At 40.5% G+C, this 25,430-nt stretch overlaps 2 protein-coding genes across 4 annotated transcripts in view; one reads left to right on the forward strand and one right to left on the reverse strand.

The window, feature by feature from the left end:
• Nucleotides 1–24,941, reverse strand: part of ERCC8 (ERCC excision repair 8, CSA ubiquitin ligase complex subunit) — a 33,965-nt gene extending 9,024 nt beyond the window's left edge. The window contains exons 1-9 of one of the 3 annotated variants that reach the window (XR_004427592.1): nucleotides 24,726–24,941; nucleotides 21,955–22,050; nucleotides 18,643–18,744; nucleotides 14,880–15,003; nucleotides 13,606–13,687; nucleotides 12,002–12,070; nucleotides 10,067–10,133; nucleotides 6,062–6,165; nucleotides 2,373–2,527 (exon numbers count right to left, since the gene is read on the reverse strand). Coding sequence is in view for 2 of the 3 variants with exons in the window: in XM_033164736.1 (XP_033020627.1) it covers nucleotides 2,373–2,527; nucleotides 6,062–6,165; nucleotides 10,067–10,133; nucleotides 12,002–12,070; nucleotides 13,606–13,687; nucleotides 14,880–15,003; nucleotides 18,643–18,744; nucleotides 21,955–22,050; nucleotides 24,726–24,802 (876 nt within the window). In the remaining variant the exon portion in view is untranslated. The remainder of the gene's footprint in view (nucleotides 1–2,372; nucleotides 2,528–6,061; nucleotides 6,166–10,066; nucleotides 10,134–12,001; nucleotides 12,071–13,605; nucleotides 13,688–14,879; nucleotides 15,004–18,642; nucleotides 18,745–21,954; nucleotides 22,051–24,725) is intronic. The other 2 variants (XM_033164736.1, XM_033164737.1) reach the window with 2 other exon arrangements.
• A 183-nt stretch (nucleotides 24,942–25,124) lies between these two features.
• NDUFAF2 (NADH:ubiquinone oxidoreductase complex assembly factor 2) overlaps nucleotides 25,125–25,430 on the forward strand; it is a 46,417-nt gene continuing 46,111 nt past the window's right edge. Inside the window, exon 1 of the mRNA XM_033164738.1 lies at nucleotides 25,125–25,320. Coding sequence (XP_033020629.1) covers nucleotides 25,194–25,320 — 127 coding nt within the window. The 5' untranslated portion in view covers nucleotides 25,125–25,193. The remainder of the gene's footprint in view (nucleotides 25,321–25,430) is intronic.

The raw sequence follows: 25,430 nt of genomic DNA on the forward strand, positions 1-25,430 counted from the left end.
AAACTTAATTTTCAGTTCTACTTGAGCAGTGCAGCCATGTGTGGCTGCAGGAAAGAGCAACCAGAAACCTAGATTAGTCTCCAAGCCAGAGGCTTGGAGGAAATAACAGAGGTTGGGAGGGTGACCTGGCCCTGGAAACGCCTTCTGTTCATTCTTTCAGCTGAAACAAGTTACTCACTTGTGAAAATTCTTTCTGCTTCTTAAATTAAAAGTAAGCCAGAGTGAGAAAAAGGGAAGATGATTCATGAAACAAGCAGAGATCCACTTAGTGTATTGGTGATGTGCAATAAAGTTGATATAGGCTGAAACACTTAACCTGATATTACAACTAACAGCCAGTTTTGTTCGGCCAACGGAGAAGAAAAATAAAAGCAAGAATAACTCCTCTTGCTTTCGGCAGATTGTCTTTCGTAGTTGGAATTATACATGCAGTTTCCAGTGGCATATTGTACAGGCAACATGAAAGGAATGCACAGAGATATCACCTGGAATAAAGCACTAAACTATTGTTTCAAAGAGAAAGATAACAAGAATATACGGTGAATTACAGAAGAAAAAGTCCACTGTCTCTTTGCAAAGTACTTTATATGCAGCTTTTCACAAGAAGAGTTCAAGTGAATAGTGATGAATTAAAATGTGCCTTTGTAGATCTTGTAACATGCAGTGGAAGGCGATTACCCTTCTGGAAGATTTGGGATTCAAGAATATAGCGGTGACTGATCCCTCAAAGACCTTTGATTATGGGATCACAGCAACAAATGCTGAAAATATGACACACAAAGTTTCAGAAGCAGCCACCCATTTGTGCAACATAAGTATGGATTAAATAAATTGTAGATTCATTTCAATGAGTTGGATGGTGCAATCAGAAATATTTTCAGGAGTAGCTCTGAGATGTATCATCATTTGGAACACCTGTTCTTTGTTGGAGGCCAGGTTGTTCAGCAAGACCTCTGATGGCACCAACAAATCAGGACAGGAAAGCCAAACATAATCTTTACCTGCCACACACCTGATGTCAAGTTTAGGGGAGGTGAGTGTGGCTTGCTCAAAACGGCCTGGTAGGCCAAATGAAGACATCCGTAACACAGAGGTTTCTTTCCACTGCTCAATGACTTTGGCTTCAAATGTCACAGAACATCCTTGAAGAAGATGCAGACCAAAATCCAGATAAATAAACACTATTACTATGTTTGTACTATGCTAGCTCACTGGAGCTATACACATACAACTGCTACAGGAAAAATCAACCCACAACTCCGGCATCAAGATTTTGACATACTGTTGTATGCCATATAACTCAGATCAGATAACAAAAGATTTATGGGCATTTCTTCTGCTTTTCATGACACTTGCCAGAGTCGTTTACATGCAACTAAAGGTATGTTTGTTTAAAGATTTGTTAGTAGTTATCAGGGGCATGCTGCCTGTGACAGTGGCAGTAAAAAAATATAAGGCATGTTCTGTTTGGGTTTGTCCGGGTTCCCATACTCTGCTGCCTTCCAGGGATGGTCAACAGCAGGGAGGTTGAAAGTTTGCTGCTTTAAGGCTGCAACTCAGTGTAGCAATTTATGAAAATCAATAGTCTGATGGTAAGGATTGATAGAAAAACAACAACAGAATTTTCCATTGTGGAGTGCCCAGCCCTCTGCTGTTCAATTAGTGGGTCTTACAGAGTTTATTTTTAACACTTGATTGATAGGGCAAGCAAATTAAGTTATTAAGAAGTTAATTCTACCATTACAACATCTGTGACAGCCAAGTCCAAGGCATTGGAGATTACAGCATCATTCCAGAGATCAAACTGCAAGATAAATATTTCCAAGTGACCTGAAAAAGTCTCATAACATGGGTTGCACAGTGTGCAAGTGAACAAGATTATGTTTCCTGGGTACCGTGTGTATACGTGAAATCACGTATAGTGGGGGGCACCATCTAAAAAGCCTATAAACATCCTCTAAACCTTTGGAAACCCTGGAAAAACCCTTTAAAAAACCAACAACACTTACCAGACTGACTTGAATCTCCCAAACTCCTCTAGAATCACTTCCACCAAATCTCCTTTCTCAAACTCCAACTCTCCATAGGCCCCAAAGGTTGGTGCAACGACTCATGGGATGTAGTTGAAAAAGCTCCTGGAATTGCTAGCTGTTTTCCCCACTCTTTTTGCACAGTTTTTGCGCCTTTTTGTGGCCCATTTATAGTGTATACATGGTCACAAGTGTTGAACATGCATAAGAGGGGAGTCACATACATTACATTCCTCAATATCAGGACCAACTTGTTTAGTCACAGGCTATAATGAAAACAAAACTGTATGCAGTCTAAGTTGCCAAAAAAAAAACCAAAACCCAAAAACTTCCTCAACTTACTAGTGTGTTCTCTCCACTGGAACTGTTCCAGAGTCTCATGCGGTCATCTGTACCAAATGTCAGAAGGTGAAGTCCATCATTTGTGAAGCACAAGCCGTTAACTCTTCCATTATGGGCAGTATTTTCTGTTAAGAAAATATGAACAACACCGGGTACTACAGATCTGATACAGCAAAATGTAAAACTCAACACAGCAAAATATTTGTAATTGCAGTGTTTGAAAGGGAAATGGTGCAACAATGTATTCTACCATGTGACAATGCTTGCTGCTAAGGGTGAAACCAAATGCTTAAGTGTTGAAATGTTTAAGATCTTGATATACATGTAAACACGGGTACTGCCAACAGAACCCACGTTATCTGCAAATTCACTTATCTAAACGTAAAGAATTATGCCCAAATATCTCTATGTGAATGGTTGATACATATATCTGAATAGCCAGAGTTTGTCCACTTCCTTACTTGTTTGTTCTTTTCTGGTCGGCAGCAACTATTTTCGGATACAAACCATGCCGGGGGGAGGGGGGGAGGAGGAGGAGGGAGATTGGACAAATCAGGGAGCAAGAGAGCTCAGACAAATCAGTTTTCCCTTTGTCTCTCGTCTGCTGGTTGGATGCAGCCATTTCAAGAAGAAACCATGGAGGGAACGGGGCAGGGAGAGACTGGACAAATCATGGATTAGAAATATTCTCATATGGACTTCTGGGGCGAGGAATGGTAGTTTGGCTATCTGTCTGTTAGCTCCTGTTGACAGAAGATAATTATGTGGTATCTGATAATAAACAGATAGTCCGACTATTCATCACTCTGGAGTTAAGGGTGATCTGGAAGTTCACCTCAAACGCTTGGATCAAGGCCATTTTCCTGCTGTCTGTGCCTGGAAGCTTGGACGGGAGTTAGAATGAGCTGGCAAGCTATTCTGCCCAAATACCACATAGTGTAAGCAACACCCTATCTTAAAAATACTTCTGGGACAAGGAAAACTGTAACAAGAGATCCCTACATTGGCTGATGAAAATCTACAATCTGAAATTCTGTAAGTTCCACCTTCTGCCATTAAGAAAAACAAAAAGGAAAATTGATTGTTAAAGTGTCTAAGGCAGAGTGAAAAGCCAGATTTATGGTTGACGATAAAGATTAAACAGATGAGGGGAATCCCTGTGTGAAAAATATTTAACCCCTTTTCTGTTTCCTACCACTAAAGAACTGAAAAAACTGAAATTAAAGCGGCCATTGCTAGCCATGGGAAAGAATTTTCTATAAGACATGTTGCAGCTGTGATTTTAAAGTGGAAATATTAAAGTAGACTGAGTTGCTAATAATATCCAGAACATCAAAAGCATTCAGTATGGTAAAGGTACATTTCGATCTTCTAGTGACTGTTGGTATTCAACAGTTGATGGCTAAACAATTAAAAATGATCAGCATTTGATGAAGAAAATGAACCAGAGAGATATGAAATGGAAAATGTAAATGGGGAATACTCAGAGGCTTCAGACCAAATTGATTAAAAGTTAGCAAGACTGGATCATGAAATAGTTGAATTGAAGAAAGCAGATGGTGATGCTTCAATGGAAATGACTTCCCTACAAGGATTTGGAGAAGGAGAAGCTAAAATCACAAATGGTTAGGTGGAGAATTATCTGGATATGTTATTGATCAAGTTGCGGGGGGGGGGGGAAGCTTTGGGAAAACTTTAGTCCTGGCCTTCCTTCAGTTCTAGCAGACAGAAAATATTCTGCATATGATATGGAGCGAATTGAGAGAATGATGATGTCAAGGACTGGGCAGAGGAAGAATGGTGGAGACTGCCTCCCCAGCCTAACCCTTCTAGAGAACTAACCCTTCCAGAGAAGTGGAAGACAATTTAGATTTACAATAGGGGTTTGAGGGAGGTCACAGCTCAGAGGCAGATGAGGGAAAAAGTTGGGAAATAATGGGAAAGAAGGAGGAAGAGGAAGTACTGGGGGGGGGGACAGTTGACAGACACAGTGTCTTTCGAAACCATTCTAGACCCCCTCTCCCAGAACCCAGTGAGCCTTGAAAGTAGGAGAGCAAAGAGCTCAAAGACAGAGGACACTTCTCAGCACCCGTAGGAGAGATGTTGAGCTTGACGAATGAGGAAGTGGAAGAGATTCACTCAGGACAACACCACTGTAGCCTCTCTCTGTAAACACTGAATAAACAGCAGATGGTAAGAACATTCCTTGTCTGTGTACGTTCCTGGGCAACCAGCCGTGGAAGTCGTTGGCAGCATCCTGACAGGTGTGTACTATCAGATTTCAGAGTACTATATCTGGAAAAAGACTGGGGGGGGGACCCAAAATGGAAGGTCCTAGAGGAGGAGATCGGGATACTATTGTAAACACAACAGGAAATGGAATTTGAGCATATGGACTAAAGGATATATACTAAGAAAAAAAATTATGGAATATGTGATCACAGTGGAGGGACTTTAAAATGGACACGGATAGAATAATTTACTATCACTCAAAATGGAGTAATATGATGGAAATTAATGGAGGTAAAGTCAAAAGAAAAATATGGTTGACATTTATCTTAAGATTTAGTGTCAGGAGTATAACGTATTCCTGGACACCGCAGAGTTAGAAGCAGACTTTTCTGGAAGCTTCTGGCTGTTGTGTAATTGACTGGACAGCACAACGCAGGAACTCAGCAACTCACTGGATAACTATATACAGTATTTATTGAAACAACTAGTATCCATAAGCTACTATGTACAGACTTTACAAAACAAAAGAAACAAAACAAAAAATCTTTTCCTCTCTCTCTCTCTGTACACTGACCACTTTCTTCTCACACTAACAAGCTCTCACACAGAGCTCACTCTTAAGGAACTCATTGACCAATCACAGGTCGTTGCTAAGGGTCTGAGAGAGAGCAGATCTGGGCTTTCTGCCAACTAGTTAATTGCTTAATTGCTTGGAGATAGACAGCTGCATTTCTGCACGTAGGCAATTTGCAATCTCTAACAATTTATTAATAATAATAACAATTAGGGAACCCATCTTGGACTTTTCATGGGAAAAAGAAATGAATGATTCTGAGACACCTTGAACAAAATATATATTGTTTAACAGAAGGTGGAAAAGACGGATGTTAGCATGGACTGAATGTTGTAAATAATCATTTCCCCCCTTTTTATGTAACTGGCAGATAAGTTTTCTTTTTGTATCTTTTTCTAATGTTTTCTCTTCTTTTGCCTTTCTTATTTTATTTCTCTTTCTTTCTCTCTTGTCTCTCTTCTTTGTTTTTCTTCTTTCTTTGGAGTCCTATATTTGTGGCCTTTATTAAGGTCCAGAGAGGGTATGCTCATGGGGGTGGCAGATGGCGGATGGAGGACCCTTTGTGGGAGGCAGGGAAATGTTGGTCTCCTAAAGTGAGAGGCTGGGAGGAGAAAGGAAAGATCCTAGGTGAGAGCTGGGGGGAACTAATGTCCTCTGTGTGTGGTATGGGTTAAGAATTACTTTTAAGAGAGGACTCCATATTCCCCTTATTTGATTTGTATTTTTGTAATCACTATTTTATTGTAAAAAAATTTTTTTAGATGAAAATCTCATGGGGGGGGGAGTTCCCACATGAAATAATGGAAATCATCTAATGAACGATTTCCCAGGAATTGTGTTTGGAAAGCGAGAACTGTGTGTATTGCATATGTATACTGATTACCTGCTTCAGAAGAGGCTTTTGACTTTTCACCATTATGTTGATCAAGAGTAATCAAACAAGCAGATGCTCTCCTTACATCCCACAATTTCACTCTGCTGTCAGCACTAAAAGAAGAACAACACCTTGTATTTATTTATGGACAAGATAAATAGTTTCTATCCAACCCTACCAAGTGATGTCCTTAGGTTGGATTACAAAGTTTCTGTTAACATTAATATGGTTATGTGTAAGATCTTTTCTTGTTAATATGTACACCGTGTCTGGTCTTTCCAATCCTGTTATTTTTAATACAGCAAGTTACTGTTTTCCAAGTGAAAAGTTTCTATTTCATGGGCTTTAGAAAAAGGCAAACCAAGGAATGGCTTATTTCTACAAATTCCTCTGTATTTCATTATTGGCCTATTCTGTCAACAAATTATATTCAGTTTGAATGGAAAAACAAATGCAGTGTAGTTAAAAAAAATCTTGCTTTAGAAAGTAAAATATTAACCATTGCTATTTATAAGCGTACCTTATTAAAAATATATATTTAGTTCAACTTTGGACCTTAGCCCTCAAGGCAGCTTACAAAATTTTAAATGGTAGCCATAAAAATGAAACAATTGTTATTTACAAAACCTTCATAAAACAAGTAAAACATATCAACAATAATAAATAAATTGTATTACTTGGCACTAAAATGCCTAGTTTCCCCCCCCCCCCAACCTGGCTCTTAAAAAACCATCAGGAATGGCCCTGTGGAACGCCCTCCCATCAGATGTCAAGGAAATAAACAACTATCTGACTTTTAGAAGACATCTGAAGGCAACCCTGTTTAGGGAATTTTTTAATGTCTGATATTTTATTGTATTTTTAATATTTTGTTGAGAGCCACTGAGAGTGGCTGGGGAAACCCTGCCAGATGGGCGGTGTATAAATAATAAACTATTATTATTATTATTATTATTATTATTAGTCCAGATCCAGTTTCTTTTATGAGCAGCTGCACCACCGCCTCTTTCGAGGCTGGTAGGAACCATCTCTTCACATGGACTTCTGGCCAAGATGGCATCAAGAAAGGATATTCTTGACTGAGCTCCACAGTCTGTTTTAATTGTTTAATTGGGCTTTGTTTGTTTTTTTCTTTTTTGTGATAATACTGTTGCTGGCTCAGCAGCTATCTGATTTATTGAGGGCAAGGACCTTTTCAGTGTTGTTTTATTCTCCAAGGAGCCAAGAATCATAAATCAGTTTCACAGGGAGTTCAGCAGCCGTCTCTTTGGCATTCCTTGGGTTTATTTATACAGGTTTTAAACTTTATTCTAAGGATTTTTTTTAAAAAAAACCTTTCAAACTTTTTGATGTTTTACCACCTCTTAACATAACTGCTTATCTTCGCCTGCCAACAGGGAAAAAAAATACAAGCTTGTTTGTTTGATTGACTGTTTGCTTGCTTGGGAAAAGGAGAAAGCAGGCTTGAGGGGAGGCTTGCAGATAGTGAGTGCCCTTGCTCAAATAAGACATTTCGTAATGGTAGTTGCCTGAACTCAGTCACTTCACGTGCAAGCAGAAAGGCCTACACAAATCACCAACGGAGACTAATTACAGAATTCTACACTTGAACAGAAGTAAACTAGCCACAATTTAATCTCAACCCTTTCAGACTCAGACCTGGTTATTTTGGACAAGTGATGTTCTGATAACCAGGAGGAGGAGGTCAGTTCTCAGTCTTCACCTGTGATGGCAGCTGCAGCAGAAGACTCACAGAATGCTTAGCTAAATGAAAAGCTAGCTTGTTTGTTTGCTTAGGCATTGATTGATTTATTATAATAATAATAGATGTTGGCATCCATCTATCTTGGGAGACAACAGAGGAGTGTGCTTATGGGGGTAAAGTCAATAATAATGTATTTAACACGTATATACCCCGCTTTTCCTCCAAACAGCTGAATGTGGCTGAAAACAAGGATAGAATTATTAAATCAGGGAAGGGTGAGCTTTGCAGAGTCAAGGTCCACATTCCCTAAAGGCAAAATAGTTGGGGGATACATACTAGAGGCAGATACGGTCAAAACCAAAAGTGGGTGGGGACATCCCTTCCCTCTTCCTTTGTCTCTCTCACACAGAGACTCTGTTTCTCTTTCTCTTCTGCTAGCCAGTTTGCATTATCCTGTGAGCCCCAAGGTCTATGCCTCTTCAGCTTTTCCTACAAGCTCTTCTGTTTCTTGTCATGGTGATGTCATTTTTTGGGTCTCCCCCAGCCAGTTTTCCTCTGTGCCCTGCGACTTACCTTTGTGACATCTCAATGGGAAACAGAAGAGCCAGCCAAAGACAGCTGTCAAGCCCAGCTGTCAAGTTGTGATGCCCAACAATAAGGCATGCCAGGTGGAATACTGAGTAGACACTATACCTGGCACACTCTGGTTTTACCTCTGAGCCGCATGCTTAAAAACACTCCAGCATCTGCCCCGACAACAGAGCATACTAGAAATGGAGTAGCAGCCTTTTGTGGCACAGGGAGGTTTTCTGCAGCACGGAGGAATTGATGACGATGGGGCCAAATTCAGCATAACATAAAGGGGAGTCCCAAGGGCTTTATATGGACCCGAGGCTGCAGATAGCCCATATGTGCCATAAATAAAATGTTTAACATGTACATCAACAGAAAGAACTCCTTGGACTAGCACAACTATTAACCAGTCACAAACACCTCCTTTTGGGGAAAGGTGGTGGAGAGTGTTTTGGTGGGACAGCTGCAAGCATCCTTGGATGACATGGATCATTTAATTCCATTCCGATCTAGGTTCCGATCTGCCCATGGGACTGAGTTGCCCTTGGCTGCCCTGATAACTTTTGCAGAGAGCTTGTTTCTGCTTCTCGATCTTTCTTCAGCTTTTGATATTATGGGCCATGGTATCCTCCTGAACCAGCTCCTGGGAATGGGAACTGACACTGTGTTACGGTAGTTCTAGCCCTACCGCCAAGACCAAGTCCAGAGAGTAGCACTTGTGGAGTGCCTTTCACTCTGCCTGGCAGCTACACAACGGAATACCGCAGGGCATTATCTTAGCTCCAAGGCTATTTAATAGCCAAATGCAGCTGCTGAGAATGGTCATTACGAGTTCTGGGTCAAGTTGACATTAGTATGCTGAGGATGCTCAGCAATCTTTCTCCATAACATCCGAATCAGGAGAAATACCTGAATCCATGGACTGTTGTCTGGGCAGTGGTAAGGTGGATGAGGTAAAAGCTGAGCTTGAATCCTGGCAAGATGGAGACACTGTGGATAAGTAGTTCCTATGTCTGAGAAATTGGTCAACTCTGGATGGGGTTGCACTCCCCGTAACAGAGCAGGTTTGCAGTCTAGGAATGCTTCTGCATCCAGCTTTGTCCCTGCAGGCCCACGTAGCCTCAATGGCTAGAAACACCTTTTACCAACTGCAACTGGTACCACACCTACAACTGCTCCTGGACCAGGAGAACTTGACCACAGAAGTTCATCTCCACTTTTTTCCAAAACAAAAAGAATTGGGGACATGTGAATAAATTTCTCCAACACATCACTGATACGTTTTTGGTCATCTTACTCAATAATAATGGATATTCAGCATACAATTTTGAGTGCATTTCCCAGATTCTGTCTCAGATTCTTGCTGAGACAGGTTAGAAGGAGGCTTTTACCCAGATACTGTTCCATATAGTATCATCTAATGACTCATCCAGATCTTTTTCCCATCATGCTTTTAAGGTTGTGAGAGGTGACAGCATTTGAGAGTTTAATGTTTTGCAGATTAGGGAAATGGGGCCTTTATCTCACAGCTATACAAATACTGTACACTCCATTCAAATAACACTTAGTTTTAAATTTCAATGAAATACATACAAAACACTAGTTAAGGGGAACTCCGTATATTTCAAGTTATGAGCAAAAGACTAGACTATGAAACAAATGCAGACTTTTTTTTGGGGGGGGGGGGTTATTTTCATTCCAATCATCACTACTTTCTTGTTGGTTCTTTATTTTACCTTGCAGTCGCTAAAATATATTCATAACGCGGTGACCAAGATACTGCTAGAATTTCTTGTTTGTGACCTAAAAAATAAGAAGCCATAAAAATCCTTAGTGGTATACAAGATAATACTCATATACAAACAGCTATGGCACAATCCTTTGGGATTACCGAAACATCTGACTAAACAGAACCTTATCTCTTCATCACTGTTGTAAAGGAGGCACTGCACCAGGATGGACAGGAGAAATGGAAGACATGCCTCCCATATCCTCCAGCATAGGCAGTGAAGGAGGGGACTAGATAGGGATAAAGGAGCAGCCTCATATTCTCTGAATTGCCATGGTGTGCCATATGCACACCAGGGGGAGAAAACTGAATTAAGGCCACTCCTGCCATTTGGAAGGATAAATGCTTAGCCCTGTTTTGTTTTGTTTTGTTTCCTATGGTAGGAAACCGATTCTTCAATGTAAATAACTCTCTCTGAATTAATTCAGAGAAAGATTGATTGCAATCTACCAGATTGCAATCTGGTTTAGTTCCTTTTTTTTGGCAGAGCATGTTATAGGATTGCTTTCTAAACAGAGACTTCAATTCAGTAATGGTCAACATCTTTCTTTCATTGTCCTCCACTTGAGTACACTGCTCTGCAAATTCAACAGCAAGTTATCTTTAAAAGAAGAGACTTGCAGTCCCTCCAGTGATTATTTTGCTTATGAAGCTACAAAACACAATCTATGGAATCCTAGAGCAACGTTCATACAAATAACTCTACAGCTTAGGCTAGTTTAGTACCTTAAACTATACAAATTAATTTTTCTACATCAATTGCCTCCTTCTGAGGAAAGACTCAACATTATTTTGGTAAATCAGAGAGTTACGCGATCCCAGGAGCATAACAAGCTTGTTGGAAGACCTGGTGTGGACAACAGATTAAGCAAAGTGGAACTCCCTGCAGCTTCTTTCATAAAAATAAATTGGACACTAAATATTGCTGATGCAGGAGGGAGGTAATATGGTCTGGCCCACAGATGCGGCAGAAAGAGGTGGTAATGAGATGGTAGAATCATGAGATGGTAAAATTTGCAGTACCACTATAGACTGTAAGATCTTTGAATACTCTCCTGTACTGTAAATAGAAAACAAGTGCAACAGAGAACAGACTGTTATGCTAGCTTTGAACTAGAAGGAAAGGTTTTGTTCTGTTGTCACTTGGGGAAGCATTCACACTAGTATTCCCAAATTGCTTCCTGAAGTAATACAGTTCATTGTTCCTCTTAGGAATTCTAATTCTGTTGCATGTGTAGGTTAGGCAATGGCACATATATTCTTGCCAGCTACTATGTACTAGTCAACTGTACCCAGCAAAACCTCTTATTTTTTATATCAATGTCATTCTGAGCAACAAGAAATGGGAACTCCAGCACCCAGTAGTATATGGCATAAGGGGCAGGGAGGAAGAGCAGAGGGCAGAAAACTGAGAGGCTGCCCAGGGTACAAAAATGATTACTTATGGAACCTCCTACTACATCCTTTTTAATGCTATCCCAAACATTCATTTTCTGGAATACAAAGTTTTATTTCATGGCCTATCTAAATTGGGCTTATCGACTGCACTCCAATGCATGCAAACAAGAATAACCTAGGCAATTGTCTAGCTGATTTTGGGTAAGTGGTTTCCTCAGTTTGCTGGGAACACTTGCCACTTTACATTTTAATGATGTGAAACTCAAGAAATCTAAACTGAACTAAATTGCCCAGCATCTTCATAGTGACAAACCAATATTTCTACTTCTTCAGACCCACAGTGCTAGAACAATATGTGGAAGATACTGCTATTCTGTCTGTCATATTACTTACAAATAATATATTGTTTAGAGCAGTTCTTTATGCTGTGTAGTTTACTCAAAGTAGTTATTGTCTAGAATTTATGTTTCAGACTAAGACATACCCTGCAGAATGTGAGAACATGATCCAGACTTCAGGTCACAAAGCTGTACTTTGGGGCTTTTGGTACCAACTGTAAGAAAATAAGACAAAATACACTAAGGAAAAGAGAAACACACTCTGCTACTTAAAATTGCAGCTATAAAAAAGAACACAGAGAAAGTGCTAGTTGTATTGCATTTTATATATTTTTGGGGGGCTTTGAATAAATGTATTACAAAAGTTACAAATTCCCCCAGTATTTTTTTTCTAGTAACTGCATTCTGCATCTTCATTCAGCTTATTTACCATAACATTAAAATAAAGAACAGGGTGAACAGATATTCTTTCATTCTTTATAAACTGACACAAAGGCATGTTTCATAAATGAAGCATTTGGAAGTACAAACAGAAGTCCACTGTGTGCAAATTACAAACTGGACACTGTTAAAAGTATTTATGGCTCTTAAGTCTAAATGCTAACTTGTACCACTACTGAGCCATCTCTTATCTTGAATATTGTCTCAGTATTCTAACAATGCAGAATCTGAAATACTGATCAATTAATAAAAGACCAATTAATGCATATTTAGAAGGAACACTGTATTTTTAAAAACAATGAATACAAATACATACATTTAATTAACAGCACAACTCTACATAAAATATTCTGTCTTATTAAGGAAATTACTTTGTTTTGGTAAATGTGTTTGATTTATGAAGAGCCTTAAAAAAGATGCTGAAAGAGCTAGAGAACTGGCCAAGGAGAGAGCCCAGGAAGAACAAGCATGCTCTGTCCCCCACTCTGCCTTCACACCATTGGCTGCTTGGCATCTGCCACTTCAACCATGATTCAGATTTTCATTTCTAAAGTAATTCACAATATATAGGCATCATGGCAACAACAAAAATATTCTAACAATGCAATCAGTTTGCATGCTTACTCAGAAAAAGTCTTGCTGCACCTACTGAAACTTTTATCCTAGTATGTGTATTTTAGCCTTAATGTGTATTTTAGCCTTAATGTAGGGGCTGCAGATTTCAATTGCTGCAAAATAGTAGGCAAATAAAAGATCACAGCACAATTCTGTGCAAATTATTCAGAGGTACTGTAAGCCCCACAGCTTTAAATAGTGATTATAGGATTGCAGTCATAGCCTTTTAATCCACCCCACCCCAAAAAGGTAATTTTAAAATGCAAGGCCAAAATGTTCTCAGTAATTCAGGTTAATCCTTACTGGGAAACACCAAAGTGATTTATCATCTGGTTGGTGCTTTTTATTAGATAAGATTTATTGCATATTAGTGGATATTGCCACAATGTCTCTTTAATAATGCTTAGGTGATTTTTATCGTATTTTTTTTTACTATGGTCACAAACTGCTTCGGGATATTTTTAGTAGCAAGAGATGCGCCGATTGGAAAAACCCCCCAACAACAACCCCAAAACCTCCACCCAACCCATTTTTCATATTCATCTAAACTTGTTTCCTAAAATTAACCAGAAGCACAAGCATCTAGGGGCCAACAAATTCACAACTATCCCTTGGTAAGAAGAAAATGAAATTAACTGTAAGCCAAAAGCATTTGCTTCTAGGCTCACAGCTGACCTTTTATGTGAATACAAACCTGCGATTAAGCAATGCTTGGTAGCAACTGGAGACATATGATGACTGTACACTGTTCCCTCAAAATGAAACACATCTGCTGGCTGTCAATTGAAAGACAATATGTTTATTTAATTTGAATACCGTGATCCAAATCATAACATTAAAATCTTAGTCACAATTGAAATATATTGTGAAATATGGCATCAAAACCCAATCCTGCAAATGCCTTCAAATTGTACCCAGGCACACACTTACATTTGCAAGATGGGACCCTAACCAAAATTGATATTTCTGCCAAAATTATTAGTTTAAATCTGCTAACTAAGACGATGGAAAAACAACAACATAGTAGTATGTACTGGGGTATCAAGAAACAGCAGAGAAAACTTTCACTGAGAGTGGCTTGTATTAATACATTCACCACCTGCCATGCATAAAGAGAACAGCAGTAAACGGAACAACAAAGAAAACTACCATTGAATATTATCCAAGGCAGGTAAAGATGAAACTGGGTTGAAAAGAGGTTTGTAGGCACCTTTAATGCTCTGTAGTAAGCCTATGCACAGCACTTCGCAAGCATTAATAACCACCTTATCGTTGGGGCTTGAAAACACCCTGTGGACAGTGCTATGTAAAAAATGTGTCACCTGATGTCATTGTGATATTATGTAGTGACAAGTAGGTGGCTTGTATAACTGTAAACCAAATCTAACTCAGTTTCACTATGCAAATGTTATTAGCAGGGTGGCAGAAATGCAACTGGGAATAATACATCATGAAAATCACATGATATGGAGCTGTTGACCCAAACTGCAAAAAACGTTTGATAATGCTATAGATTTCCTCTGTTTAAATTGTCCATGACTTTGTCTACTGTCTGCCTCTATTGGTGAGTCAACTGACTTACTTACTCTAAAAGTGACCTTACTTACTCTATTGGCGAGTCAACTGACTTACTTACTCTAAAAGTGACCTTACTTACTCTATTGGCGAGTCAACTGACTTACTTACTCTAAAAGTGACCTTACCAGCTAGATTTGCATGCTTATTTTCCCCAAGTATGGGTCCCTGCTTGCCAGACACAGATCCTGGATCAATTCCTGGTACCGTAAGTCTTGATCCTGCTGCAAATAATATTTAGGCAGCCTTGCAGAAGTTGAGTAAACACTTGTAATGACTGTTTTTATAATTTATTCTAGAATTTAAGCTTCCCATGAAACCCAAACACATTTCCGCTTTCAAAATGCTAAATACTTCCCATGACTTAACCCAACAATTAAAGATACGACTTACTTGTAATGTGTTTGTGTCCCATATTTTCAGGGTTTTATCAAATGAACTTGACGTAAACATGCCAGTATCATGAGGGTACCACTGAACTGTCTCTACACTGAATTTATGAACATTAGGATGACTTCTACAATGCAATAACAGAAGGACAAAGGTTACAACCCGCGAGTGTTTGCCCTAACTATGTGCTTAAGCCTTTGTGGCTTAAGAAGCAAAGCTCTGAAAGACTGGGGGGGGGGGGAGTCTACAGTTTCCTCATTTAAAGTTTTCTTCTCTACATTTATGATTCAGCAACCCTCCTCTGAATGTTAGTTCAAATTATATTTGTACAAGCGAAGATGGAAGAAATTGGATTATAAATATGGAATATAATATCAAAGGGAACTGTGTGTGTAAAAAAAGGAAAAAGGGAGGGAAGCTCTATTTTGCAAAAGGTTTATGATGGAAACTTAGAGCTGACTCTTCCCCATCCTTTATTATTTATGAAGTGAACTGAATAATGCTAAGAGGACTTGGAATTTAATTTAATTGGAAATATAATTGCTCATGTATCTTCAGTTGGAAGGAACGATGAAAGGAGTCTGTGAACTGCCAAGGTTGAGACATCTGCAGTTCGACAGCCCACTCTTCTTCCAAGGCTGACAGGAAAAATGGAGACAACAGGTAATATTTACTGGGACAGAGTGACTTGTGCAGCTGTTGTTAAAGTTGCAAAACAATGAAGCACAGGAAGGAGCGATGGAAAAGTTTCTGAAACAACAATGGGATATCAGCTCTGCCCAAGGCATGATGGGTAACAGCAACAACCGGGGGAAAGGAAGACATAACATCTTACCAGGACAGGAAGAAACACAGACAGAATAATTGCCATACACAGGAAGAACAAGGATATAGTTTGAGTTCCTCACTTGTAGTTTTATAAATCATTTAATATGTTAACACAAATAGAAGTTATCAATATTGCAGTTGTTGTATGAGGGATTATTATTATGACTGGAATGTGACTGAAATCAATAAGATTTTGAAATGCAGAAATAAAGAAAGCCATCAAATCTAGCATGCAGGGGGGCACTTTATCTAAATTATATAATTCAGTATTTGAACAATTGGTATTAATAATTGTATTATAAATAAGGTACTGTTATAATGACACTATTATTGGACTGTAATTGAAAACTAATAAAAAATTATTATTAAAAAAAAGAAGCAGATCTCTGCAGGTAGTGGCTGGGGCACCAACACCACTAAAATTCCTTTAATGATTCAATCAGGGGAGAAGGTCTAGCACAGCTCAGGTAGCAACCTTCCCAGCCAAACAGTCTACTTCTACTCAAAGATTGGGCCAAGTATACAGACACACATGGACACTTTCATGGGGGCACCTGTCTTTAGTGGCTTGCCATGCTAGATATGAGGAAGCAGAGGGTTCCATGCCATCTAACTGCTAGAAAAAGCTTTACTGCCACTGCAAATGGCAGTCATGTTCCTCACTGAGTATGGCCCAAAGGAAAGAATGCTACATCATGGGATAGTGTTGTTCCCAGGGGCTTTCTTGGTAAAAGAAAAGGATGGCTTCCGCAGCTTATAAAACTATACATGTCTACCCAGAAATAATTGAGTTCAGTGGAGATTAATTCCAGGTTAAGTGGGTACAGGGTTCCAGCTTAATTTGTGGTAAAATGTTTCCCCAAAATTTTCAGGATTGGAAGAGGATCTTCTTGGAAGCAACAGTATGAAGGAAGTATATAAAGAGATACTAGTGTTATAATACAACCACTGAAAAACAATAAAATAGTGTAATATACACAGAGACACAGCATAAAAGACAACAGAACAGATAAAAACGGGAAATCAGTAATAATAGGCTCCAATAACAGAGTTCAAGAAAACCTTGGTGAAAAGATTTGTGTTTATCAGATGTCTGAAGCAACTGATGGATAATGTTTCATGTATGGTAGAGGGAATGGCATTCTATAGGACAGGAGCAATGGCAGTAAATGCCCATTTTGGGGCCACAGTCCTGTGATATTCTATATGTTAAGAGTGCTACAAGTAAAATTTCCCCAGATGATCTAAGTGATCTTGCAGGTCTATACAGGGACAGGCGTCTTTCAGATAACCTGGTCTCAGGTTGTTCAGGACTTTATAAGTTGTCAACAAGACCTTGAATAAGGTCCAGGAGCTAATAAGCACCCAGTGCAATTCCCTCAGCATAGCTGGAATATGTACCAAGGTTCTCCACCCAACAACCTGGCCACAATAAAATTGATGTCTCAATATTTTATTACACCATCTAATGATACTCTGTTATTGGATTACTGGCATAACAATGTGAATTTCACCTACTCCAGACTTTATTGCTTCTTTTGTTTCCTCTTATGGTAATAACAGCCATACAGGTAGATCTCATCTTATGCGGGGGTTATGTTCCTGGCTATCGGGACATATATGCAAAATCACATGAAACCAGAACAACCCCTGGAATTATCTTGCATGACTATCCCTTCCTGTCCAAAGCTGGCGCTTAACAGGCTTTTAAAGCCCCCTGCCTTGCTTACCATGCTCTGAGAAGGTAGCACAAAGTCTCCCACGAGATCTGTCCCTATTTATTTATTTATTGGCAATTTGCGTAAAGCTGTGATTGTATAAGTAACATAAATGTTGTGGGAAGGAGGAGTTGTAGCAATTTCTGCCTTCTGAGTAGAAGGAAGGAGGAAGAACCTAAGTACCGGACGACAGAATTCCACAGGAGGGCCCTGTGATGTATCAGGCTCCCAAGTACTGAGAAGAAGGGATCACCAGGTCTCCTATGAAGCAAGATCAGCCATACATTCTGATGAACTTCAAGGGAGAAACCAGCCAACTGTGAAGCGTAACAACTGAGTATAAAATACTTTGCACTGAGAGGGTTGTTTTCTTAAATAATTCACTACAGCTTCTTCTCTTCCTCTTTGGAAGCAAGAGTCCCAAGTATTGTACTGGGGGATGTCTCTGTATGGGCCTTTCCAAGCTGGGTGCATGACTGACCTTCAACAACTAGACATATTGATTCATTTTTGGTGAAATCGAAGGGGAACTCTCTCCTCACATTGTTGATTTGGGTTCCCAATTATGCTGGAAACGAATTGTGAGGTTCCATGTTCTATTTCCAGTATAATAATAGTAACATAGCATCGCAGAGCCGGAAGGGACCCCGAGGGTCATAACAACAACACAAGAGCCTGCTGGATCAGGCTAGTGACCCATTTAACCCAGCATCCTGCTTTTACTGTGGCCAGCCAGATGCCTTTAAGAAACCTGTAGGCAGAACCTGAGCGCAACAGCGTTTCCTTGTAGGGCTGGGGAAAACCTTTGGTGGAAACTTTGGATAACTTCTACCAGTCAGTATAGACAATAAACCAATGGTCTAACTCAGTATAACACAGCTTCGTATGTTGCTAACTTTTTCATGTTTCACAAACCTTGATGAAGTGTAAGTTTTGTTGGCCAATGACTTTTACAAGTCCAGTCAACGTATAGTGGTACCTCGCAAGACGAATGCCTCGCTAGACGAAAAACTTGCTAGACGAAAGGCATTCGCTAACGAAAGGGTGACTCAGAAGACGAATTTTCCTATGGCCCCGTAAAACTGTGCTTCCTCCGACCGTGCTTCGCAAGACGAAATTTCCGCTATGCGACAACACTTGCGAAACGAATTAATATACAGTACTGTATAATGCAAATAAAAGGTATATTTATAAGGATTCCATTTGTAAAGAGTACATACCTTCCCACAGAACAAACAGCTTTGCAGGTATAACATGGTTTTCGGCTAAGGTTTTCAAGATCATACAGTACAATAACGCCATCAGTGCCGCCTGAAAGCATGCTATAAGAAAACAAATTACAACCAATTTAGACACATTAGACTTGGGGGGGGGGTTAAATTCCTAAAAAGTAAGTCCAAAATTAATGATGTATTGTGAATCTGAACATTTTTCTGGAAATTTCTCAGATGTAGTAAATCAAGTGGAATCTAATTTCATGTGTATGACTAAAAACTTTTTAAACAGCCATATGTCATCTACGTGACTCATAAAATTATCAATATTAAAACATATTTAGTTAAGAATTCAAGCAGGAACAAGCCACAGCAATCTCCAGGCTTACGTGCTTCTTTTCCTTTGCATCCAGGAAGAGTTCAGAAGCTATTGCTTACACACTTTTTGAAACTCAGTTTTGTCATGTTGAGTGGACAAACCAACAGTTATTAACATTGTGGGTGCCGTTGTGGTCTAAACCACTGAGCCTCTTGGGCTTGCCGATCAGAAGGTTGGTGGTTCGAATCCTTGCAACGGGGCGAGCTCCTGTTGCTTGGTCCCTGCTCCTGCCAACCTAGCAGTTCGAAAGCACGTCAAAGTGCAAGTAGATAAATAGGTACCACTCCAGTGGGAAGGTAAACAGTGTTTCTGTGCGCTGCTCTGGTTCGCCAGAAGCGGCTTAGTCATGCTGGCCACATGACCCGGAAGCTGTACGCCGGCTCCCTCGGCCAATAAAGCAAGATGAGCGCCACAACCCGAGTCGTTTGGAACTGGATCTAACAGTCAAGGGTCCCTTTACCTTTACAGTTTGTTTCAAACAAGCCAACTTCAAATGATAGTTATTAAAGTTACTAAAGCTGACTTAAACCTAACCATAGTTTGAGGTCTGGACTACATACCATGCTGTGATTAATCAGAAGCAGAAGCTTCCAAACTCCTTCTCCCAGTCATGCAGGAGAGGAAAGATAGCACATTAGTCTTGAGGGTTGCCCAGAACTATTTTCTCAAAAAAAAAAAAAAAAAGTAATTAGCCATTGTAGTTCAAAATCTTTCCTTAGAAAGTAATTTTATTGGGCTACTAATACATGTTTTAAGAAAGGAGTGGCCACTTTTGTCCTCCTGAGGTCTCCACTATTTCAGGAGTCATTTGTCAGGGATCACATGCCCATGGTGAGTGGGGCCCGTGTTACATCAAGTGGTAGACTGAGAAAAGATCTCAAAATGCTTGCTGAAAGGTGGTGGTTTTCAATAGGCACCAAAAAGATGGCAGAGACAGTGCCTGTCTAACATTCAAGGGAGGGAATTCCAAAGAGTAGGTGCCACCACACTAAAAGCCCACTTCCTACATTGCAAGGGACAGACCTCCTGATAAGATGGCATCTACAGGAGTTCCCCACCTGCAGAGTGATACAGTGATCAATTGAGTACATAAGGAGTGAGATGTTTTACGTGTTCTGGTCCAAGGATGTATAGGACTTTATACATAACCATCACCCTGAACTTAGTCTGGTATTTGACAGCTGACTGGGGATGGTGGGTGGAGGGGGAAATCATCAACATCATTTGTACCCTGCTTATCTGACTGGGTTGCCCCATAGAATTGTACACATGGAAGGGAGCACAAGGGTCATCTAGTCCAACCCCCTCCATTGCAGGAATCTTTTGCTCAACCTGAGGCTTGAACCCCTGACCCAGAGATTAAGAGTCTCACGTTCTACCAACTGAGCTATCCCTAGGGGTGCAAAACAGGATGAGGCTCTGGGATCTCCTGGATGAAAATAATGAGCTGTTCCCTTACCAACTAGGGATCCTCCTCCTTGGATTAGGTCTTGCGGAAGACAAACATTGCATGGTGTTTGATTCCTGATTGCTGTGGTTGTGTGGGTAGAGAAGCTTTTAATGTTTAATAGACTATTGCATTTTAATATTTTGTTGGAAGCCGCTCAGAGTGGCTGGGGAAAGCCAGCCAGATGGGTGGGCGGGGTATAAATAAATAAATAAATAAATAAATAATATCTACCCATGGTGTTTGCCACATGGCATCAAGTCCTGGGAGCTCTCTCTCTTTCGCAGCTTGAATTCCTGCTGCCTGTTTTCCAATTTCCTACCATATTGTGCAATAAGCCACTGGAAAGTGCTGTTGCTGGCATGTGCATGTGGCTCCTCTGGTTGGATGTCCTGGATTCTTCTTAGCTGCTTGGCAGAACAGTCTTTCTGCACCACCCCCACCCCTGGGTGGTTGTCAAATCTTGGGTCTCAAGAGGGTCTCTTGTAGTGTTAAGGTATCTTACCTAAGGAACTATGAGGCTGCTGTTGAATGGGCAATCAACCTTTCCCTTTGATGTGCTTGTTAGCACCAGAACAGAATTCAATGTTGAGTCTGTAAAGATGTGTGGGGACTGGAAGTAATAAGGCTGTTGCTGCACATGCCATTGGGAAACGTGGAGTAGGCATGCCATGGTGTGCACAGGGTATCAAAGAGAATGTGACCCCAAACCAGAACTATACTAATTTTTGATGAACCAGAACATAATTTTGTTGCCTAAAAGAATCTGTCGAACCTGAACTGAACAGAAAGGTAGGTATGTGTGCCAGGTTACTAGTTCACAATCCTACTCCAGCCAAACAAAACACCTGATGTGATTCATTAGCAGCACCAGAACTAGAATAAGCACAAACTGTACAATAAAACCAACAACTGGAAGGATTTGTATATTTTGGATCTGTACAGACTTCTATACGTCTTCAGGGTCCATGAAGGAGCACAGTGCAGCAGCCTACTAGCCTAGTAAAGGCACTGGGAATCTGGGAGATGAGTGAGCAGGCCCTCCTAGGCCCAGGATATCTGAAGGAATCTTCAGCCCAGACACTGGGGAGTATGGTGTTTGTGTGGGGAAGGATCATTGGAGATGGTATTCCATTTCTGGACTGGCTCTGAGGGTTTGTGCTTCCCGGGGGCTTAAAAGTATGTTGAACACTTTTTATGTTAATGCCTGGTGGTTACCCTATCATGTAGCTCTTATGGTATGAATTGGGCTAGGATAGTACTTAGTGGGAAGGGAATGTTACTTTTAAGTTTGAATCTGCCCGTTTTGACTAGTATTGTATCCATTCATTATGTTACCAATTTTATTAAACAAAACATTTTCAGAAATTGATTTTTTTCTTTGGAAAAAATTATCAATGGGAAATTTTCAATTATTTTATTGAATATATTTTAAAATATGTTTTATACAATACATTCCACAATAAAACATATAGTAATATCATGTACATACTATCGACTTTCCACAGGTTCGATATCCAAGGTGTTAATACCACTTCCATGGATTCTTTCTATATCTTTATCCTTGTTTAACTCCAGGCTCAGCACCCTTAACAAGAACAAGAATAAAGTCATTAAGAAATGTAATATATGACACAACTTCAACCTAATCAAAAATTGTCAGTATCAGGCCCTTCAAGCTGATCCATCAAATTCACCATTCACTGCTCAAGTGGACTCTCAAATCAGTTTCAGAAAACTGATCTTCTGTATATTAGTGGAGTATGTTTAGGATACATTTATATTTACATCAAACAATAAAAATGATAAATGTATCAACAGGCATATAATGCTAGAAAGAAAGTCCATAAAACAACAAATCTTCAGTTGCATATACTGTATTATAGATATCCAATTTGCACTCACTTGAAAGAGAGTGACATATCTGAATCCTATGTATATTTACTTGAAAGTAAGTCCCAGTAGGTTCAGTAGGATTTACTTCCAATAAGCGTGTATCAGATTGTGCCGGCTTACAGTGGTACCTCGCCAGACGAATTCGTCTTGCGAAAAACAGGCATAGACGAATTCGTCTCGCGAGTCAACTAAAAACTCACAAAACCCTTTCGTTTTGCGAGTTTTTCGTTTTGCGAGGCATTCGTCTTGCGGGGTACCACTGTATTTGTAATAGTATAACCAAATCAGTAATTTTTATATAACTGTAAAAACTACTCTGAAAATTTCTTATTCCAAAAATGAAACCTTCATCTGGTTGTAAATATTAAGATTATACCAGCAAGAATGAGTCTTTCTGTAAAAAAATGATTTAAATAAGTCTTACTGACTAGTGATTTAAATCAAATCCACCCTGTTGCTAGGCAACAAAAAAATCTCCCCAGCAACAAGTGTTTTTTTTAAGGGTATGTGGTCAGTAAAGCTCAGTCAGTATGTAAATGCACAGAAGTGTAAATGAGTCAGCAATTGAGTCTCAGAGCTGGATGGCTAGAGGAGAATGAATTATGTTGTTTTATTAGTTTTAGTTGAACCAGCGTAAAGTTTTGTAAATAATAAAGATTTTCTGTAAAAAGAAACTCTGCTGCAATCCTGAATAAGAATACAACCCAAGAGTAGTTCCACACACGCGTCAACAAGGTTATGGGCCCAGATCCGAATGTTCCAGAACTGACAGTTCCAGAACCAGATGTCTCAATACTGGATGTTCCAGAGAACCCAGTGAACACAAAACATAATGTATCTGAATGCCCTAAGATAGGAGTATTATGTTTCAGGTTCTACCTTAATATCAGTTTCTCTATCCTTAACAGTTTCTTTACTCATTGCTCTTTGTCACTTAACCTGTTTTGAATTTTCAGTTTGTCTGTGTCTCACTTTGAGATAATCTCCGACTTGAAGGATGACACACTTCAGAAGTATTTTGTCTACCTTGTGCTTACTCATGAAAAATGACACCTCTAGCCTACTATTACACTTTTGTTTTTAAGAAATCAGTCTATATCCTTTTGTTTGAGAATCATAACCAAGAAATTAACACTCTAACCCCGTTGAAGAGTTTCCTGCATGTTTCAGCTTGAATATGCACAAAACATTTACATCCAAACACACGCAAATGCCCTAACTTGGGTTTTACATCGTAAGGAGTAGTGTTAGTTACAAAGGTATACAATCTAAGTATTTCTTGGTGGAAGGTCCAAGTCAACCAAGTCAACCCTTTCCAGCTCAGAGCCAGGTGTACATAAGCTACTTTGCAACTCGCCCCCCCCTCCATCTACAGTTAAAAAATTTACAATCAGAAGAACAGAGTGAGTCCTAAAAATATGTATCTCAGGTGTCAAAGACCAGTATGAAGTGGTAGATCTTCAGCATATGACAGAAGATATACACTGAATGTGCCACATGCACCTCTTTGGGGAGGGAATTCCACATTTGAGGGGCTGTCACAGAAAGCCAGTCAGTGTAATGTAATCCCCTGCAGTGGTGCAAGGGTAGGACTCAGGGCCAGGGTCCCACTTCACAAAAAAAGCAGGTGGTTCCTCAAATACAGAAGAGCTGGTTTAGAGCACTTTGAAATAAGTGAAGCAATACACACTGCCATCTAAAGAGAGGGCTCACATTTAGTCCAGATACAGGTAGGTAGCCGTGTTGGTCTGCCAAAGTAAAAACAAAATATAAAATATAAAAATTCCTTCCAGTTGCACCTTAGAGACCAACTAAACTTGTTCTTGGTATGTTCTTAGTCCAGAGTTCACCTAACTGCACCACTGCTCCCTTTTCTACATATGCACACCTACGAAAGGACTTGTCCAAAGGGAGTCTTGCTCTGCTGGGATGCAAACCCAGGCAATACCACACAGCTCCTGAATGAGATCTGGCCACCTAAGTGACACATTACCATGATTTTCTGGATGTTTGTGACATTAGAAATTGCTTTGTGAATTACTAGGGTTCAAAGATTGTAATTAGCCTTGCCTGTACTTTTCTGCACTTCATTTTCCTTACACCTCACCGTTTACAATATCCCTCCCTGTAAACCACGTGTGTGTGTGTGTGTGCGTGCGTGTGCGTATATATAAAATAACTCAGGATAACACCTCATGTATCTGATGACAGGGACCACAGTCCACGAAAGCTTTTGCCGCCATGTCTTAGCCACCAATGCACCCCAAGACTCTCTGCCGCTCTCGGTGCCATAAGAACCAGACAGTCAGAAAGAACTGCCAGGCGAGGCCAGAGGATAGGTCCGGCCTGCCCTGAGACTTGCTTTACCTCCTGGTAGACTCAGCCCGGCGAAGCCTCAGCGGTTCTTCCAAGCCCGCTTGGCGGGCAGAAATAAAGCCCAACATGACGAAATGTGATAAGCCGCAGCCAGGGCACCGCCATGTTGGGGGAGCGATCTAGCGCTCATTGGTTCCGAGTGAGAGCCCCTCAGCCAATGCGGGGGCTTGTTATTTAAGACGTCGTCTCCCGTCGCCAGGCTGAACAGGAACAACACAGCGCCCATGCGCAGAGTTTTGCAGGCGGGTCGGCGCGCGCGCACCCACCCACACCCCTAGTCAGCGTCGGGCTTAGCTTGAACTGCGTCGACGGCGAGAATCGGACGTGACATTCAAACGGTTTATCGACGGTTCGAGGCTTGCGACCGTCACGTTTTGAATCCTGTCAGTGTGTGTGTGTGTGTGGGGGGGGGAGACAGAAATCGAGAGAACCGCGCACGCGCCTTATTATTCCACAGGCATGAGCGGCGTCTGGCGGCTCTTGCGCTCGCTGAAGCTCCGGGTTTTCGGGCCAGCGAAAGAGTATGTCGGCGCAGACCCCCAGGGCAACAAGTACTACCGTGTCCCGAAGCACGAAACCTGGGCAGGTGAGGGGAGGGAAGGAGGCGGGTCGAGTCGGTCGGAAGGTCAAACCCGGGTTATGTTTACGATTCGCGCGCTCTCCTCAGAAACGAGCCCGAAGGTTTTTGCGTATCCA

The sequence above is a fragment of the Lacerta agilis genome, chromosome 11, assembly GCF_009819535.1.
Source record: "Lacerta agilis isolate rLacAgi1 chromosome 11, rLacAgi1.pri, whole genome shotgun sequence".
NCBI classification, from domain to species: Eukaryota; Metazoa; Chordata; class Lepidosauria; order Squamata; family Lacertidae; genus Lacerta; species Lacerta agilis.